The sequence below is a fragment of the Quercus lobata genome, chromosome 7 (assembly GCF_001633185.2).
Source record: "Quercus lobata isolate SW786 chromosome 7, ValleyOak3.0 Primary Assembly, whole genome shotgun sequence".
Lineage (NCBI taxonomy): Eukaryota > Viridiplantae > Streptophyta > Magnoliopsida > Fagales > Fagaceae > Quercus > Quercus lobata.
This window is the reverse complement of record NC_044910.1, coordinates 44,173,627-44,190,680: the sequence shown is the minus strand read 5'-3', so window position 1 is coordinate 44,190,680 and position 17,054 is coordinate 44,173,627. Positions and strand designations below refer to the sequence as shown.

The following is a 17,054-nucleotide window of genomic DNA, read 5'->3' as shown; positions in this document are numbered from 1 at the left end:
GGTTCGATCTCGTTTAAGTCTATTATTGATCGATATTACTTTTTTAGTTACTACTAAAAATTTACCACATCATCAGGTGTCAAATTATTTATCATTTTTTTAGAAGACTGTCAAATTTTTTATGTCTCTAGAATTTCTCATTTTACAAATCATTTTCATATTACATTGTCAACGAATATTGTCAATCTAAAACCTAATAGATATTTTCTCAAAAAAAAAAAAAAAAAAAACCTAATAGATGTAAATGTATATTTATTATTTAGGTCTATTTTAGAGCTTCCTACCAAAATATAATGATGTCACTAAAATTTATTGTCAAAATAGAATGATGTAAATTTACTTTCCGAAAGGTTTCAACTTATGATCTTATCATCAATTTCGAATTTCCTTGTTAGATGAAGTGTCACTTGAACTCATTGAATTCTATCAATTCTTTTAAACTCTGAATAGTCAATGGGTGTGCATAATTTCTTTTTTTTTTTTTTTTTGGCTACGTATGCATATATAATTTCTTTCTTAGCCTGTTCATCAAAAAAAAAAATTTCTTTCTTAGCCATAGAAAACTGGGGGAAATTTAACGGTGAAATACTTTTTATGACGTGAGTCCATTCAATGTTGCTGTCCGAAGTCTGAAACGAATTAACTACGGACAATTCAGGCTAAAAAAAAACAAATGCTGAGAAGACTTTTATCACCACAAATTAAAGCATCGTTTACCAAAAAAAAATTAAAATTAAAATTAAAATATATAATGGTCCTTTATGGAAATTACTATTTATCATAATAAAGTTAAGAGGGGTACTAGTCTGTTAATAGAGTAATTCATAGAATTATAGTTATTTCCAGATTTTTTTCTCTCACTTTTATAATAGGGTCTATTAATTCAATTTATGGTAGAGTCTACTATGAATATGAAAAAAAGAAATACCATTTTACAAAGAATCCTATTTTGGAAGTATCTAAAAATTTTCCATTAACTATCACCAAAAACTAGATAAGAGCTTGGTCCTCTTTTTTTTTTTTTTTTTTTAGAAGGAGCTTGGTCCTCTTAATTGTACAAGAAAACAACATTTTAACATAATCTAAATTAATGGACGTCCAAAAGCACGTACGGAAAGAGTTTTCTACAAAATAATCAGAGATAAGAGTAGAGATGGCCAAACTGGAGGATATGCAGGTAACATAATATAATAAGTAACATAAATTAACCAAATAGTTATAATTATAAAAAAAAAGGGACAACCAATTAACCAAATAGTTAAGTACTAAAAAGCAAAAACTAAAAAGTACTAAATACGTTTTTACATCCTTTCCAATTTTTTATTATTATTATTTAAAAAAAAATTCATTTATCATTTATGGCAATGATAAATAGACTTTGTTAATTTTCTCCAAACTTTCATTTATCATTTGCAACAACTATGTCCACTAAAGATCAAGCAATTTCATCCAAAGTTGTTGTAGCTTCCATTCATTTTCCTTGTAGAAAACAACAGGCTTTCTCCACTTGCTTGACTCAACCTTTAGAAAGCAACAAATACAAATTAAGTTTGAGATAATAATGATGTCAAATAAAGAACAGAGGGATTTATACCCGGATTGTATCCAATAAAAATATAGAGCAGAGGCATATATATATATATATATGTGTGTGTGTGTGTGTGTGTACACCAAAGACTCGGTCGAGGATCAATCAAGGTCTGCAATCTGCATGCATAGATTACACTTTTTTTGAGCTTCTTCAAGTACACAACTCATCTAGAATACTTTAGTAAAATTTTACAAGAATATTGCTACATCATAGAGATGACAACTTAGTTACTATAATTTGTTTTAGATAAAGTAACAATAAGTATTTTAACAAAACATGCAACATGTAATTTAGATAAAATAACAATAAGTGTTTTACAAAACATGCAACATGTATCTAAGTTTCAGTTGATAGAGACTACAACTTATTTGTTCTTATCAATTTCTTTAAACAAATTAAAAATAAGTGTTTTAACAAAACATACAACATACATATATCTAAGTTTCAAAAATTTAAATCGTACTCCAAATAAAAATCTATTATCATTTTAAAACTTATATATATATATATATATTCACCAATGGTTTTTCCATAGAATCCTTCTTGTACCCCCCCACCCCCCACCTTTTTTTTTTTTTTTTTTCCAAGTTGCAACTTATGCATATGTATTTGCATATGATAGTTTTGATTAAATAAATTCATCTTACTTATTATTATTTGTTTCTAATTTTCATGTGTGGATAATATGTCAAAAGAAGTCTACTATAAAAAAGAAAATAAGAGACACCCATTTAAGTTCTTGCTTTCTCTTATGTAAGTTTTTTATTATTATTTTTTAAATTCTCAACTTTTGAACTATTTTGTATGTTTTAGGTTTTGGTTCTTCTATGTATTTAGTTTGTAAGTGATTTTATTTTTTTCAATTGACTGTCACCACGAAAAATCTAGTTCAAAATATGTCTTTCATGTGCTGTAGTGGAGTATGATTCCAAGTTATTTTTGCTTATTGATTGTCAATACTTTATCAATGTTTATTTATTTTTATATTGTAAAATTCTATTTGTGCTTTGTGTTAATTTCTTAGCATGTGGAATTCCTCCCATATCCTTTTAGATCATATAATTTAAGGTTCTTGTGAACTTTTTCATGACTGTATTTCTTCGAAAGTCTAACTAAATTCAATTTAGAAATCCTTCTATATCCTTTTAGATCATAGATGATATTTAGCTAAATTAGATTCATCAATCCAAATTCCTATGGAGTTTATCTTTACTTAACTTCTTTTTCATTTCTTTTTTAATTTCGGAAATTTGGATTGTTTTTCATTAATGATGAATTGGGATTTTGGCTTAAGTTTTTTTCAAATATTTTAATTATTAAAATTATTTTTTTTTCTAGTGTAATATTAATTGTAGTTGCACGATTTTCCTGGCCCAAATTCGATTGATCAGGTCCTGGCCCAAAGCGCAACCCACAATAAATATTTGTAGAGGATAGGTCAAAGAACTTGGCCTCAGCGTGTCTATTCAGTCTGATGCATGGGCAATATGGTTGCAGAAAATAAAGACATGAAAATGGATCTCACCCGTATAAGTTTATTTCTTTAGTTCCTTATACAGAAATTTTCGTTCTCTTCTCTAAGGGACTCCACTACATTATATAGTTCCCTTCTCTCATCTCAACCCTACACTTGTTGACTATCTAAGCACCTACTTGAGTGGCTGTCCCATCAGACGCCTTCATCTCTCCCCATGTGAGTTGCAGAGGCCAAGGCGGTACTGTTCAGGGGTCATTTCCTCATTAATGCGGCCAAGAGGGTGGTTGGGGCGCAATTAATGTGGTGGTAGCTCTCCATGGGATATTTTGGATTTTATTCATTTTATATGTTGGGAGGATGAACTGAAGTGGCTGGGGAGAGCTCCTCGTATGGGCTTCGTGAGGTCCGAGGAAGAGTTACTCCTCGGACAGGTTTCCTTGGCGTTTATTGGGATTGAGTAATGCTTCATACGTGGTTTCTCTTCGGACAGGACGCTCCTCGGACGGGCCTGAATTTGGAATGGCCCATCATATTGGGCCGGGCCCCACATTAGCCCCTCAAAACTCCGGTTTCTATCTCCCTCCGAGGAGGAAAAGACGGGGTTTTGATATTTGGGAGAGGGTGGAAATAAGGAGAGCGCGTGGCGCGCGTGCGGACCGTTACTTCTGACGCGCTGCAATTTACGAGGCGCGGACATTAACTTCTGGAGGCGTTATGTTCCCTCATCCAACGGTGTGGCGTAGATCGAACGGCTATCGTTTTTTCCGTATCTTTAGGCAGGAGCGATCTTTTCTCTCTCTTCTTGGCTATATAAGACGTCATAGGGGTTCAGTTTCTTCTTTATCTGCATTTCACAAACCTTAGAGGCTTCCAGAGAACTCCATCGAAACCCCAGAGATACACGAACACTTGCGACCGTTACGCCATCGTAGCCGTTTTTGTGAAGCGTTTCGTCCACGAGGGATTCCCAGGCGCCTCATTTGAACGTTTTGTGAAGGTACCAGTACATTTCGTTCATCTTGCTGTTTCAATTTCCTCCTCGGACTCTACTTTTTTTTTCTGAGTCTTTACTTTTGTTCCCCGGTTCAGTCCAGATGGGTAGATTTGAGAAATTAGTTAACACCCCCGCCGCTATGGAGGTTTTTAGGGCTAAATATCACATTCCCCCGGGGGTTGGGTTGCGGTACTGTCCTCTTGAAGGAATATTGACAGATAGGCGTGCGGGAGAAGTCGTTATCCCCATGATTGCCTTTATGGAGGGAGGGATGACACTTCCCATGCGTAGGATTACAAGGGAATACTTGTTCAACCATAGGTTGACGCCGTACCAGTGTGCCCCGAATATGTTCAAGATACTAGGCTGTGTAGACGTCTTAAACGAGCGGATGAATCTAGGCCTTACTTGGCACGATGTGGCTTATCTGTACGAATGTCACCGCCTCGGGGATGAGGGGTATTATCTTAAATCCCGGAATGAGGACGTTAGGTTGATCTCTTGTCTCCCAATATCCAATAAGACAGTGAAGAATGACTTCCTTATTGCTTCTGGGGAGTGGTTCGACGGTATTCATTGTCCAACTCGGGCAGGAAACCCAGGTGCGGCGTCTCTAGGATTGGTCCCTTTTGGGATAGGATTTAGCATTGAGGGGTTACACTTTTTGCTTTCTTCATAATTGGAAGATTTCGTGGACTAATCCTCTTTTCCTTGATTGTTTGCAGATAAAATTCACGTCGCCCCTCGGCTAAACTTTGTGAACATGCCAGCGCTGAACTACCTTCTTAGGTCGGAGATTTACGTTTCCGAGGACGGGCAGTTGCGTGCTGCCCATCTGGTTCTGGGCTATCAACCCCTGAGCAGCTCTTTCCAGGCTATCGGTCACGCTATAAGGGCTGGTAGTCCGAGGTTGGCTAGGATTGACGTGTCCAGGGACGGGTTCCTAGCTGAACACGATCTGCCACCAGTTGTGTTGCCCGGTGTTAGAGATCCCTACTTGGCAGAGCAGCTACCTCCGCCGAACGAGCCTGGTGCTGCCGCTCAGGTTGAAGAGGAAGCTGAATCATCTCGTCTTTCCCTTGAGGCAGAGATAGACGAGTTTCATTTTGAGGAGGAAGTTCAACAGACCCCCTGGTGGAATTTTCTGATACCGAAGGAGAGCGGGACCGACATTCTGCAGTTGGTGTTCCTTCCATCGTTATCTGCTCGGACGATACTTCGGACGAGGAGATAGAGCCCATGGCAGAAAAAGGAAAAACTTTAAAGGAGCTGATGGCCTCCCGAGGGAAAGGCCGGTTGTCGAAAGGACAGTCCTTGAAGGCGCCAACTCCACCACAGGGCAAGACCCTCCCTCCTGTGGCCCCTACGGATACCTCAGACCTTGGCCTTAAGGTTAATCCGGACTTAAAGAAGAAAAGGACGGCCGACACTCCTGAGGAGGGCGAGGTGGTTGCCCAGCCGACCAAGCAGCAAAAAACCACTCGCGTGCCAAGGAGCAGAAGGGGCAACTCCTCGGAGAGTCGAGACGAGGAGACTCTTGCGGATGTACGTGCTACCCCGCGTGTATGGGGCCCCAGATTGGAGCTGGATGGGGTGGCCATCCCCTACAATACTTCGATCCGAGAGTACAATCGGGGCCGGGCAGGCTACGTGGCCGAGGCCTTAGAGCAGCCCCTACTCCTTCCTCGGGATATGGAGGCCTATAGGCGATTCTCTCAGCCCGAGATCTTTCTATCCCTTAAAAGGGATCTCGCGATGGTAAGTAATCCTTTTACTGTTTCATTAACTTATTTGACCTTAGATTACAGCAATCTTGTTTCGTTTGTAGATCACCCAGCAGGTATTCGTGGCTGAGGAATTTTGCCGTGGTAACAGCAGTCGGGCTGAGGTCGAGAACCAGGCGCGAGCGGAGGTGGAGAAAACCTTGGGGTCCCTCCAGCACGATTACACTGAACTTATGGACAAGCTCAAGGAGTCGGAGAACCGGCGCAAGTCTGCAGAGGCTGGTTTGAAAAGTGCTGAGGCCCAGGCGGAGGACCAGCGCAAGGAACTGTTCTCGACCCAAATTAACCTTGCCACCGAGAAACAGGCAGTGCAGGATCTCAAGACCGCTCTGCAAAGGGTCGAGGATGAGCTGCGACGGGCCAAAGAGGAGGCCCAACTGATCCGAGAGGCCACAGAGGCTGAGAAGAGTGCCGCACGCCAGCTCGGGGCCGAAGAGACGGAGGCCAGGCTATCCGAGGAAATCCCCGAGGTATGCCGGGAGTATTGCGATATTTCATGGTCTCGTGCCCTCGACGCCGCAGGAGTTCCTGCTGACTCGGCGCTGAGACTGCCTGAGAGCATCTTCTATCCTAAGGAGATCCGAGCGCATCCTGATGGTGTCCAAGCTGCCTCTGAGCAGGATCTGGCGACGCCTGATGCTGTCCTTGTGCCTGATATGGCGAATGATCCTGTCGTAGACTCTACCATCGAGGTTCCGCCTCCTCAGCCCGAGCAGAAAGGAGATCCTCCTGCTGAGGCTTAGCCCTCTAGGCTTTTGATCTTTGTACTTTTTCCTTTTTTGACCGAGAGTCGTCCAATTTTCCCGCTCTTTTGTAAGGACCTCTCCTTCTAATATACTCGGAATATCAATATAACATGTTCGTTTTGCTTACTATGGATGCACGTCAGTAGCGCTCTTCTTTGAACATTTGCAACTATGTAGATACAGATAAACGGTCAAGATAAAAATGGGTTTTTGGGCTGCGCATCTGAGGGTTGCGATGGTGCCAGACTGCGCGCACGTATTAAAATGGTCTCCTTTAAGTAATGATCTCCCAATCTACCATAAGCAATAATTTCCCCCAAGTCTGTGGCCCGAGGAGCCATGCAGGACTTAGGTTCTGTTTAAAGCTATGAATAGTTGTCTTAAGTATTAATTTCCCCTTAGTCTGTGGTCCGTGGAGCCATGCAGGACTAGGTTCTGTTTAAAACTTATATTAGTAATAATTTCCCCCAAGTCTGTGGTCCGAGGAGCCAGGCAGGACTTGGGTTCTGTTTAAAACTATGAATGGTTGCCTTAAGTATTAATTTCCCCTTAGTCCGTGGTCCGTGGAGCCATGCAGGACTAGGTTCTGTTTAAAACTTATATTAGTAATAATTTCCCCCAAGTCTGTGGTCCGAGGAGCCATGCAGGACTTGGGTTCTGTTTAAAACTATGAATGGTTGCCTTAAGTATTAATTTCCCCTTAGTCTGTGGTCCGTGGAGCCATGCAGGACTAGGTTCTGTTTAAAACTTATATTAGTAATAATTTCCCCCAAGTCTGTGGTCCGAGGAGCCATGCAGGACTTGGGTTCTGTTTAAAACTATGAATGGTTGCCTTAAGTATTAATTTCCCCTTAGTCTGTGGTCCGTGGAGCCATGCAGGACTAGGTTCTGTTTAAAACTTATATTAGTAATAATTTCCCCCAAGTCTGTGGTCCGAGGAGCCATGCAGGACTTGGGTTCTGTTTAAAACTATGAATGGTTGCCTTAAGTATTAATTTCCCCTTAGTCTGTGGTCCGTGGAGCCATGCAGGACTAGGTTCTGTTTAAAACTTATATTAGTAATAATTTCCCCCAAGTCTGTGGTCCGAGGAGCCATGCAGGACTTGGGTTCTGTTTAAAACTATGAATGGTTGCCTTAAGTATTAATTTCCCCTTAGTCTGTGGTCCGTGGAGCCATGCAGGACTAGGTTCTGTTTAAAACTTATATTAGTAATAATTTCCCCCAAGTCTGTGGTCCGAGGAGCCATGCAGGACTTGGGTTCTGTTTAAAACTATGAATAATTGTCAGTAGCCCAGCAAGCAGCGGATAATCATGAAAGAAAAACGTATGCTAAGCCATTCTCATTAATAATAATATCTTCTGAGGTTATTTACATTCCATGGTCGAGGTACAGCTTTTTCATCTAAATCTTCTAGGTAGTAGGCGCCTATTCCGGCCACGGATGTGACACGGTATGGTCCTTCCCAATTGGGCCCCAACTTGCCCCAAGAGGGGTTCTTTGCGCTGCCAAGAATCTTCCTCATTACGAGATCACCTGGCCCCAGAGGCCGTGGTTTGACGTTAGCATCATACCCTTGTCTCAGCTTCTGGTGATAATAGGCCACATGAATCATCGCTTTTTCCCTTCTTTCTTCGGCTAAGTCCAGACTCCGTTCCAATAACTCGTCGTTATCGCTTGGGGTAAACGATCTAGACCTCAGCGTGGGAAAGTTGTTCTCAATCGGGAGCACGGCCTCAGCCCCGTAAGTCATCGAGAAGGGGGTCTCACCGGTCGATCGTCGCGGTGTCGTCCGGTAAGTCCATAGGACATGGGGGAGCTCTTCTACCCATCTCCCCTTCGCCTCGTCCAACATCTTTTTCAGTCCGTTCACTATGACCTTGTTCACGGCTTCGACCTGCCCATTTCCCTGAGGGTAGGCGGGGGTGGAATATCGGTTGGTGATTCCAAACTCGCGGCAATACTCCCTAAAGTTTTTACTGTCGAACTGCAGACCATTGTCGGAAATGAGTGTTCGAGGGGTCCCGAAGCGGGTGATGATGTTCTTCCAGATGAATTTCTGGGCGTCCACGTCCCTAATGTTGGCCAATGGTTCAGACTCCACCCATTTAGTGAAGTAGTCCGTTCCGACTATTATGTATCGCTTGTTCCCTGCGGCCTTGGGGAAGGGTCCAACTAGATCAAGGCCCCATTGTGCGAACGGCCATGGACTCGAGAGGGGGTTGAGAACTCCTCCGGGTTGGTGGATATTCGGGGCGAATCTTTGGCACTGATCGCATTTCTTAGCGTATTCTTGGGCCTCTCTCTGCATGTTCGGCCACCAGTACCCCTGGGTAAGTGCCCTGTGTGCCAGCGATCTCCCCCCGGTATGACTTCCACAAATCCCCTCGTGTAACTCCTCAAGCAGTGATTCGGATTCTTCTGGGTGTACGCAGAGTAGGTACGGTCCAGAATAGGAACGCCGATATAGTTTGTGGTCCTCTGACAGCCAAAACCGAGGAGCATTCCTTCGTATCTTCTCGGCTTCCAACTTTTCTTCCGGCAAGACGTCGTTTTGCAGGAAGTTCTTTATGGGATCCATCCAGCTGTGACTCTTTCTGATCTGGTGGACTCTGGCAGGGCCTCTACTGATGGGACTTGCCCGGGCTAGATCTTCAACCAGGATCACTCGCGGCAGATTATGTGCCGAGGACGTGGCGAGAGTGGCCAGCGAGTCCGCATGGGTGTTGCCACTCCTGGAAATGTGTGTCAGATTGAAGGACTCAAAATTCATCTGCAGCCGCTTAACTTGTCCCAGATACTCTTGCATCCTAGTATCTCGGGCTTCCAGCTCACCCATCACCTGTCTGACTACCAGTCTGGAGTCCGAGAACGCTTCTATCATTTTTCCGCCCATCCTTTGAACCATCGTCATCCCTTGAAGTAAGGCTTCGTATTCGGCTTCATTGTTCGTAGCCGAGAATCCGAGCCTTAATGATTTTTCAATGGCAGCACCGTCCGGGGATATTAAAACTATCCCAACTCCTGACCCTCTCTGGTTGGCTGCGCCATCTACGTAGACCTTCCAATGCGTGTTCCTCCCTGTTGAGATCGCACCAACCGACTTCCCATCCATGTCCCTCTTCTCGGTTATTGTTTCTATGGAGGGCTCAGCAAACTCCGCTACCAAGTCTGCGAGGACCTGCCCTTTGATGGAGGATCTGGGCATATATTTTATATCAAAGGCTCCCAAGAGCGCACTCCACATGGCGATCCTTCCTGTATAGTCAGCGCTTCGAAGCACTGCTCGGAGGGGAAGCTGAGTCAGAACGATGACCGTGTGCGCCTGAAAGTAATGAGGAAGTTTTCGGGTTGCATGCACTATTGCCAGAATTGCCTTTTCTAAAGGTAGGTATCGCACCTCGGCCTCATGTAGTGATTTGCTCACATAGTACACCGGTCGCTGCACCCCATTATCATCCCGTATCAGTACCAGGCTTACAGCGTGGGGAGCTACGGCGATGTAGGCAAACAGCACCTCATCCGCCTCAGGGCTGGACATGATGGGTGGTCGGGACAGGTAGTCTTTAAGTTGCTGGAAAGCCTGAACGCAATCCTCCGACCATGCAAACTCTTTCCACTTGTTTATCAGGAGGTAGAAAGGCCGACATCGATCCGCCGATCTCGATATGAACCGGTTCAATGCCGCAATCATACCAGTGAGCTTCTGTACTTCCTTCGGGTTCCGAGGAGCCTGTAGGCTGTTAATGGCTTTGATTTGATCGGGACTTACTTCTATTCCCCTGTGGGTGACCATATACCCTAGGAATTTCCCAGACCCGACCCCGAATGAACATTTGGAGGCATTCAGCCGCAACCGGTGCTCCCTTAATATGGTGAAGATTGTTCCGAGGTCCTTCACGTGCTCGGACGCCCTTCTACTCTTGACGACCATGTCATCTATATACACCTCAATGATCTTGCCCAGTTGTGGTTCAAACATCCGAGTCATCATTCTTTGGTAGGTTGAGCCTGCGTTCTTTAGCCCAAACGGCATCACCTTGTAATGATAGTTTCCGATGGGCGTCATGAAAGCCGTTTTCTCTTGGTCCTCTAGCGCAAGTGGTATCTGATGATAGCCTTGGAAGGCGTCCAGGAAGCTCATTCGAGGGTGCCCCACGGTTGCATCCACCAATCGATCAATTCGTGGTAGGGGGAATGGGTCCTTTGGGCATGCCTTGTTCAGGTCCGTGAAGTCTACGCAGACCCTCCATTTCCCTGTCTTCTTCTTTACCACCACCGTGTTTGCCAGCCACTCTGGGTAAAAGACCTCTTTGATAGCCCCCGCTCTTTTTAGCTTTGCCACTTCGTCTTTTACGGCACTAGCATGCTCCTTTGAAGGGCGTCGGGGTGGCTGCTTCTTCGGAGTGGAAGAGGGGTTGACGTTCAGGTGGTGACAAATAAGGCTGGGATCGACGCCCGGGGCATCGTAAGCTTCCCATGCGAACACGTCGACATTTTCTCTAAGAAATCCGACCATTTCCTCCTTTTCATGAGAGGGCAATTCCGAGCCGACCAGAAAGAACTTCTCCGGGTCGTCGTTGACAACGATTTTATCTAAACTTTCACACCTTATCTCCTCGGCCAGTCCGTCGTCCTGCTCTGCCGAGGCGGCTGATTGCTATAAACTTTCAGGGGCCGAGGACTCGGCATGGGGCTGATGTAAGACGGCGGCCACCATACACTGCCTGGACACGGCCTGATCTCCTTGGATCTCTTCCACTTGTCCTTTGGATGGGTATTTCACCTTCTGATGAAGTGTGGAGGTTACGGCTTCCAGGGCGTGGATCCATGGCCTGGCGACTATCGCGGTGTAGGGTGAGTAAACGTCGACGACGATAAAATTCACTTCCACCACCTCCGTCCCAGTCTGTATGGGTAGTCGGATTTGTCCTTTTGGCATAACCATTCTTCCCTCGAAGCTAAGAAGAGGGGAGTCATAAACTGCTAAATCTTCTGGCTTCAGGTTCAGCCCCTTGTATAGATCAGGGTACATTATCTCTACTGCACTTCCCGAATCCACCAACACCCTTTTCACGTCAAAGCCCCCAATCCTCAGAGTGACCACCAAGGCATCATCGTGAGGTTGAATAGTTCCTCTCTTATCCTCATCCGAGAAACCCAGTATCAAAGAGCTCCCCTTTTTTGACCTTTTGTGTTCCCTCTACCTGTTCCCGGAGGGGAGCCGATCTACAGCTAACACCCTGGGGATGGGTGGTCCCGTTCTTCCTGGTGTAGCGAAGATGACATGTATCGTCCCGGTGGGTGGTCTTAAGGTCACGTCCTTTCGAGGTTCTTGTGTTGCTTGGCCAGTGTGGCCACTCGATGGGTGCAGCAGGTGACGTAACTTTCCTTCTCGGACCAACTGATCCAGATGATTCCACAGATTCCTGCAGTCCTCGGTAGTGTGCCCATGGTCTTGATGATAGTGGCAGTACAGGTTCTGGTTACGTTTGGAAGGTTCCCCAGCCATCTTTCCCGGCCACCGGAAATAGGGTTCATCTCTTACTTTCTCCAGTACCTGTTGTACGGGCTCTCTGAATATGGCATTCACTGTTTGCGGGTTGCTCTGCCCAGCCTGTCGCGAAAAATCTCTCCTCGGCTGACCATGATTGTGCCGTTCCGACCTGAAATCATTTGCTTTGGGGTGGATAACCTTCTCCTTCCCCCTCCCTTGCAGCTGATCTTCCTCCACTCTTTTGTACTTGTCTATCCTATCCCTCAACTGATCAACGTTGGCAACCGGTTTACCAGTGAGGGATTTCCTTAAGCCATGGTCGGTGAGGAGGCCGCTTTTGAACGTGCTGATAGCGACAGCATCGTGATTGTCATCCAGGTCATTATATACTTCCCAGTATCTATCGGAGTATGCTTTCAGAGTCTCTCCCTCGTGCATGGACAAGGACAATAGCGAACCGAGGGGCCTGGGGACTCTGGTGTTGGTGATAAAGCGAGAGCAGAAATCCCGAGTGAGCTGCTTGTAAGAGCTTATGGAATTTGTCTTTAGGCCGTTGAACCATCTCATCGCCATTGATCCCAAGCTGGACGGGAAGATTTTACACATAAGGGCCTCATTTTGCGAGTAGATCGCCATCTTTTGGTTAAATTGACTCACATGCTCTACCGGGTCTGATCGACCGCTATAGATGGCGAACGTCGGTTGGTTGAACCGTCGAGGCAGCTCAGCCCCTTCAATTCTATACGTGAAGGGGGACCTTGAAACCTGATCCAACGCCTTCTTCATGGCGTCGTTTCCCGAACCCTTACTAGATGGGCTCTCATACTTCCGCACAGGGCGTAGTTCCTTTTCGTAGGTAAAGGTTTCACTTGGGGGGGTCCTTGACCTCCGTCGGTAACTCACATCCTCCGCATTAGAGGACTTATCTGAGTCTGAAGGAGATCGCCTTCGCTGTGCTCGTCGTAGCTTCCTCTTCAGATCATCTATCTCTCGCTGCATGGCCTGGTGACTATTTCGCTTCTGGGACACGTGACTACCTATCTGAGTGTGACTCTGGCTTGTCCGGATAGTACGCACACTTCCCTCACGATTTCCCCTGTGGCCTGGGTTGACGGGGTTATTTTGCCTCTGGGACTCGGCGGGTTGTGTCTGTTGAGAGTTAGCCTGGTGAGGATTCTCCTGGTGCGGACCTAGTTCTGCCATGCTTGACCGTTGTGCTAGCTGATACTCTAGTTCTTCCCACAGACGGCGCCAATTGTAGTTGCACGATTTTCCTGGCCCAAATTCGATTGATCAGGTCCTGGCCCAAAGCGCAACCCACAATAAATATTTGTAGAGGATAGGTCAAAGAACTTGGCCTCAGCGTGTCTATTCAGTCTGATGCATGGGCAATATGGTTGCAGAAAATAAAGACATGAAAATGGATCTCACCCGTATAAGTTTATTTCTTTAGTTCCTTATACAGAAATTTTCGTTCTCTTCTCTAAGGGACTCCACTACATTATATAGTTCCCTTCTCTCATCTCAACCCTACACTTGTTGACTATCTAAGCACCTACTTGAGTGGCTGTCCCATCAGACGCCTTCATCTCTCCCCATGTGAGTTGCAGAGGCCAAGGCGGTACTGTTCAGGGGTCATTTTCTCATTAATGCGGCCAAGAGGGTGGTTGGGGCGCAATTAATGTGGTGGTAGCTCTCCATGGGATATTTTGGATTTTATTCATTTTATATGTTGGGAGGATGAACTGAAGTGGCTGGGGAGAGCTCCTCGTATGGGCTTCGTGAGGTCCGAGGAAGAGTTACTCCTCGGACAGGTTTCCTTGGCGTTTATTGGGATTGAGTAATGCTTCATACGTGGTTTCTCTTCGGACAGGACGCTCCTCGGACGGGCCTGAATTTGGAATGGCCCATCATATTGGGCCGGGCCCCACATTAATATATGTGTTCTTAAAGGCTAAATCACAATATAATTAGAGACATTACTTATGTTGTATAAGTTAGGGTGTTAACCTATTGAATAAAATTAACACTAAAACAAAGGATTTTAATATCAAAATGAGACTTAAAAATGAAATTTCTTTTGGGTGTATAGATACAATTGATTTTTTAATCTTAAATTTGGAATGAATTATTTTATGATAACCTTATTTATGTAAGGATTAGAAAGATTTAACTGCTTGAATTCAAATCACCCTCTTCATTAAAAAATAAAGAATTATAAAAAATATAATTAGAAAATATTTTATTGATAATTTTAATTAGCTAGAGATATTATATATAAGGACTAATATAAAAAATTATGCATTTTCTATAATAATAATCATCCATTTAGTTAGAAACGAGTTCTAAAATTATGTAATAATAACTCATTTAGTTATTATTTCTCATATATATATATATATATATATATAATTCATGACTAGACTTTCACTTCACTAGTACATAAAAAATTTGATAATATTTTTCACATTTGTTATGTTTGGCAAGATTTTACTCGTTCTCGTTTAAGCCTATCACTGATCGATATTACCTTTTTAGGTACCACCAAAAATTTGCCACATTATCAGATGTCAAATTATTTGTCACAAAAAAAAAATTTTGAGAAGATTTTCAATTTTTTTATGTCTCTAGATTTTCTCATTTTACAAATCCTTTTCATATTGCATTGTCAACGAATATTGTCAATCTAAAACCTAATAGATATTTTCTCCCAAAAAAAAAAAACCCCTAATAGATATAAATGTATATTTGTTATTTAGGCCTATTTTAGAGCTTCCTACCAAAATATAATGAAGTAACTAAAATTTATTGTCAAAATAGAATGATGTAAATTTACTTTCCGAAAGGTTTCAACTTATGATCTTATCATCAATTTCCAATTTCCTTATTAGATGAAGTGTCACTTGAACTCATTGAATTCTATCAATTCTTTTTAACTCTGAATAGTCAGTGGGTGTGCATAATTTCTTTTTTCTTTTTTGGCTACGTATGCATAATTTCTTTCTTAGCCATAGAAAACTAAGGAAAATTCAATGGTGAAATACTTTTTTATGACGTGAGTCCATTCAATGTTGCTGTCCAAAGTCTGAAACGAGTTAACTACGGACAATTCAGGCTAAAAAAACAAATGCTGAGAAAACTTTTATCACCACAAATTAAAATATATAATGGTCCTCTATGGAAATTACTATTTATCATAATAAAGTTAAGGGGTACAAGTCTGTTAATAGAGTAATTCATAGAATTATAGGTACTTCCGGAGTATAGTAAATTGTATTTCTTTCTCTCACATTTATGATAGAGTCCATTCATTCAATTCATGGTGGAGTCCACTATAAATATGAAAGGAGCGAGTACCATTACAATACTTCAGAAAATTTTCCATTCACTGCCACCAAAAACTAAATAAGAGCTTAGTCCTCTTAATTGTACAAGAAGACAACATATTAACATAATCTAATTTAATGGACATCCAAAAACACGTACGGAAAGAGTTTCCTACAAAATAATCAGACATAAGAATAGAGATGGCCAAAACTGGAGGATATGCAGGCTAGGTAACATAATATAATAATTAGTTATGGGGGAGAGAAACGAAAATAGTATAAGATTTATTTTTTGTTTTTAAGCTTTTACAACTAACAAAATTAGACAACCAAATAATTATAATTATAAACCAAAAAAAAAAAAGGGACAACCTGCAATAATTACATCTATAGTTGCACGATTCTTCTGGTCCAAACCCTATTGATCAGGCCTTGGCCCAAGGTGCAACACACAATAAATTTTTGTAGAGGATGGGTCAAAGAACTTAACCTCAGTAAACTTAGTCGGTCTGATGCATGGACAATATTATTGCAGAAACGAAAACATAAGAATGGATATCTAACAGAAGATTCTATTTCCTGAGTCCCGAATACATTTTTCTCTCTCTCCTCTTTGAGGGACTCCACTACATTATATAGCTCTCTCCTTCTTATCTGAACCTTACACTTGTTGATCATCTAAGCCCCCACTTGAGCACCTGTCCTATCAGGCACCCTTATCACTCCCTTGTGAGTTGCGGTGGCCAAGGTAGTACTGTTCAGGAGTCTTTTCCTCATTAATGCGGCCAAGAGGGTGGTTGTGACACATTTAATGTGGTGGTGGCAGCTTTCCATGAGATATTTTGGGTTTTATTCTTTTTTATATGCTTGGAGGATGAACTGCAATGGTTGGGGCGAGCTCTTAGTCCGGACTTCGTAATGTTCGAGGAGGAGTTACTCCTCGGACAGGTTTCTTTTATCGCAATTGGGTTTGAATAATGTTTTGGCTATGACTTCTCCTCGGACAGGATGCTTCTCGGACGGGCCCGTAGTTTAACTAGCCCATTATTTTGGGCCGGGCCCCACAACATCCTTTCAAAATTTTTTATTATTATTATTTTTTAAAAAACTTTAATTTATCATTTTTGGCAATGATAAATAGGCTTTATTAATTTTCTAGAAACTTTCATTTATGGTTTTTTTTTAATACCAATTGTGGGGCCTGAAATTTGGAATCCCGGTCCACTTCACATTAAGGGTCCAAAGCCCAAGCTGAGGAGCCCTACTGCCGAGGAGGTATGATGAGAACCCCTTAATGGCCCAAGAATGTAGCCGAGGACAACTTCACGCTCAACGCCTCACAAAACGCCTGAAGAAAAGGACAAACTCAGTACAAGAGCAGTACAAGCGAGAAAGCTGCCAACACCATAACGTGGAGCCCAGCACCTGACAAGCTCATACCCCATACCATGCTATCCAGTTTTTCCCAACCACTCTGACGTGAGGATTGATAGGACGAGTAATTGCCCCAAACAAGGAGAAACTGACACGTAGATGAAGAAGGGGAATTGAATACTAGTATAAAAGGGAAAAGAGAGCTAAAAAAGAGGGGGGGGGGATCCAACAAAAACGGAGGAATGGTGAGAATGTAATTCCCTTCG

General features: G+C 43.1%; 1 protein-coding gene across 1 annotated transcript; it reads right to left on the bottom strand.

The window, feature by feature from the left end:
* Positions 1-7,936: 7,936 nt before the first annotated feature.
* Positions 7,937-11,185, bottom strand: LOC115953035 (the record flags this gene model as incomplete). The annotated part of the gene is made up of 1 exon (XM_031070467.1): positions 7,937-11,185. A coding segment is annotated over one exon (3,249 nt), but the record flags the coding sequence as incomplete, so codon positions are not given.
* Between the last annotated feature and the right edge of the window lie 5,869 nt (positions 11,186-17,054).